General features: G+C 35.7%; 1 protein-coding gene across 1 annotated transcript; it reads right to left on the minus strand.

The window, feature by feature from the left end:
* Positions 1-500: 500 nt before the first annotated feature.
* Positions 501-3,159, minus strand: LOC100931324 (olfactory receptor 2Y1). The gene is given in 6 exon segments (XM_003768862.2): positions 501-947; positions 950-990; positions 993-1,272; positions 1,274-1,317; positions 1,320-1,442; positions 3,132-3,159. Coding segments are annotated over 6 exon segments (963 nt in total).
* Between the last annotated feature and the right edge of the window lie 334 nt (positions 3,160-3,493).

Raw genomic sequence — 3,493 nt, forward strand, 5'->3', positions numbered from 1 at the left:
CCCATCTTCTCTCTCAAAGTTGAAATCCAGAAGTACCTAAAGCAAATTGCACTTGAAGAAACCTGAAAAATACTTGAAACTTGGATAGTCCTGGAGGGCACTGAAGAAGGTTGGAGTTTTCCCATTCTCACCAACTCCACTCTATCCTTCCTGTAGAGCAGGATATTTATTTATAATAAAGAAGGTTTCATACCAATGGATTTTGGGACAAGGGTTATAGTCATTACTTTTCCTCTTTAACTTTTTTTCCTTATTCCTTTCTTTCCTTTGTCCTCTCTTCTTCTCTTACTTTTTTTCTTCTTCACTACAATCATGCCCTAATAGTTCTCTGAATAAAGTAAGTGCATCATTATCAGTGGAATTCATTTAAATGGATCAACCCTTAGAGAATCACCATCCTGACTCTTGCCCCTCATTGCTCACAATCTTCACCATTTCAGGTGGACAGGCAGTGCTGGTCACATAAGGCCTGTTCCACTCGGGAGTTAGGGCCGTGACCCCTAACAGTTTATTAGTGGAAGCGCTTCATTGTTTCCTCTATCCCAGTGTTCTTTACTTTTTATCACTTTCCTCAAAGCTGCCTTCATATCCTTATTCCTCAGAGTATAAATAAGAGGGTTGAGCATTGAAGTCATGATAGTATAAAAGAGAGCAGCAAACTTCCCATGACTTGTGGAGTATCTATGAATGGGTTGGAGACAAGTACAGATGGCAGATCCATAGAAAAGAAAGACTACCATGAGATGAGACCCACATGTCTCAAATGCTTTTCTTTGTCTTGCTGTTGACTTAATATTCAGTACTGTGTGTACTACACATATATAGGAGCCCAAGGTAAATGAGGCAGGTAATACCAAAATGATGACCCGGGCTACAAACATCTTGACTTTTGTCTGTTCTCTATCCTTACATGCCAACTTTAAGAATACAGGCATTTCACAGAAAAAAAATGGTCCAAATAATGTAGGCCACAGAGAAGAATAGTTATCATAAGCCCGTCTGTGCCACTGAGTTGACAAAACCTCCAAACCAGGAGATAGTAGCAAGCAGAAAGCAGAGCCAGGGTTGCATGGTGGTAGTGCACTGGAAAGGCTGACAGACAGCAACATAATGATCAAAAGCCATCCCTACCAGAAGAACACATTCAGCAGAACCTAGGGCAAGAGTAATAAAGAGTTGAGTCACACAACCTCCATAAGTGATGATCTGGTGAGCTCCATGCAGATTAACCAGCAGTTGAGGGACAGTGCTAATTGTGTAGCAAAGGTCTAAGGAAAGAGAGATGACAGCGAAAGAAATACATAGGGGTGTGAAGCTAAGAGAACAATGAGACAAGACAATGATGACTGTGTTGCCAACCAAGGTTAAGAGGTAAAAGATCAAGATAACCACAAAGAGAAGTTCCAGATGGGGCCAATCTGAGAATCCCAACAAAATGAAGTCTACTAATGTTGAATTGTCTCATAGCCCATTGCCTGTGAAGACAAAATATAATGAAGAATTTGTCTAAATTTGTTTCTCAATACTCTCATCCTTTCTCCTCTTCTACTTTACTACTCTTCTATATCTATGCTAATGTTGTTTTCTTCTGCCCATAATAGTCATTTGCTCTGCCCAATTATGTCTTATTCTACTCAATTATTTTCTATGCTATTCTGTTTGTTCTTTCTATTCTCTATTCTCAGTCTTGTTAATATTCTTCTTTTTCAATGATTGTTTTAAATGGTTAAAGTCAAGGGCTAATGAGATCAAAATCATATTTATGGCTTCCTTTGTGCTTCATTTAGCTTTTCTCAGCTTTGTGGCAAGACAACATTCCAACCATGAGCAGCCTTTCTTTTCACCTATATTCACTTATAGTAATGTTATTGAGAAATATGTAAAATGCTTTGCCAATTTTAAAGCATCATATGTTACTTATTATTGTAGTTGCTGTTCTAAAGAGAAATGCAATCTATCTTACTTTTAGACAATCTAAAAGCACATATCCTTTTTATAAGCTAAATAGTACCCATCAATGCCAAAAATAAGCCATTACAATTTCTGCAGTGGATAGAAAACTAGATATGGAGTCAGGAAGGCCTGAACTCATAGCCAGCCTCTGACAGTTACTACCTGTTTGACTTTGGGTATTTGATGAACTCACTTCATTTTCTTTTTCATAAAAAAACTAAAGTGCGTAGGTTCAAAGAATTTCCCATGTTCTTATGCTAGAGAGAAAACTCATGATTGAATCACAAATATAGGATTTATTGAAAGATAGTTAACAAGAAGTAATCAATCTCCAAATGGCCCTAAAAAAAATCTTCTTTTTAATAAAACTGACAATATTAAGAAATTATATTCCCCTAATCTAAAAATTACTTTCCAGACTTCCAGGTTTGGAAGTAAGTTAGAGACAGCAGGGATTCTTAACTTTTTCCACTCACAACCCCTTTTCATCTGAGAAATTTTTATGTGATCCTGGGTATATAAGAATTTAAAATAGATATGCAAATCAAACTTTTACTGATAATAAACCATAATTTATGACCTCCCCAATTCAGTTATGAGATCCCATTATACAGTCCTGAACCACAACTGAAAAAAGTTGGAAAATGGAGGAAAAAGTGGCTTCTTTAGGGAAATGGATTAAGGCTGATAACTACATCTTAGAACAGAGTTCCATATAAAGGGCTATGTTATCTTTCACTAATCCTTGAAGTAACTGGTACTGTGACCTACTCTTATCTACTGAGAAATGATTTAGATCTGCATATCAAGGAGGAGTCACTTTAATTGTTCCAAAAGATCACATTTCAGGAATGATTATTATTACCTTATAATGTTAACCCCCAAATTGTATTTGAACATATTAGAATCCTTTCTTTGTTCAAGTTTCCTATAAATGTTACCCCAAGTCATCTTTGGATAGTATAAATAATAGTATAAACTAGTATAAATCATGAATCCCCTAATGTGGATATATATATATTCAAATTTGCACTATTTGAAGACATAATTTTATAAGCTAAGGTCATTGGTTTTGTGTGGTACAGCAAGCCCTAACTCAAAATAACTACTCAGTGATTTTTCAAAGTGAAGAATAGAAGCTTTATTAGAATCTCGCAAGAAGCAGACGATCCACTCACTGGTGTTTTCCAAAGAGAGGAGGCCCATTTCACCGAAGTTAAGGATGATTATATACTCATAATCCACAAAAATCTATGACCCCTTCCCCTTATCCGGTTAATTTTCACAGCCTGCTTAGATGAAAGTAGCACCGATTTGTTAAATTCTAGACAAGCCAATATAGTTGACTTATTGCAGATGTGTGCCTAAGTTTATGGTATTTGAGCTAGTATAAGCATTCTATTATAAGGTTTGTACAAAGAATTTCATTTTCCAAACCCATCACACTTTCATAAACTAAATTTAGGTTATAGGTTCAATATACCTTAATTAATAATTTTTAATCCCTCACAATAAAGAGATTTATTTAGAAGTAAGTAAT

Source organism: Sarcophilus harrisii, chromosome 4, assembly GCF_902635505.1.
Source record: "Sarcophilus harrisii chromosome 4, mSarHar1.11, whole genome shotgun sequence".
Taxonomy (NCBI): domain Eukaryota; kingdom Metazoa; phylum Chordata; class Mammalia; order Dasyuromorphia; family Dasyuridae; genus Sarcophilus; species Sarcophilus harrisii.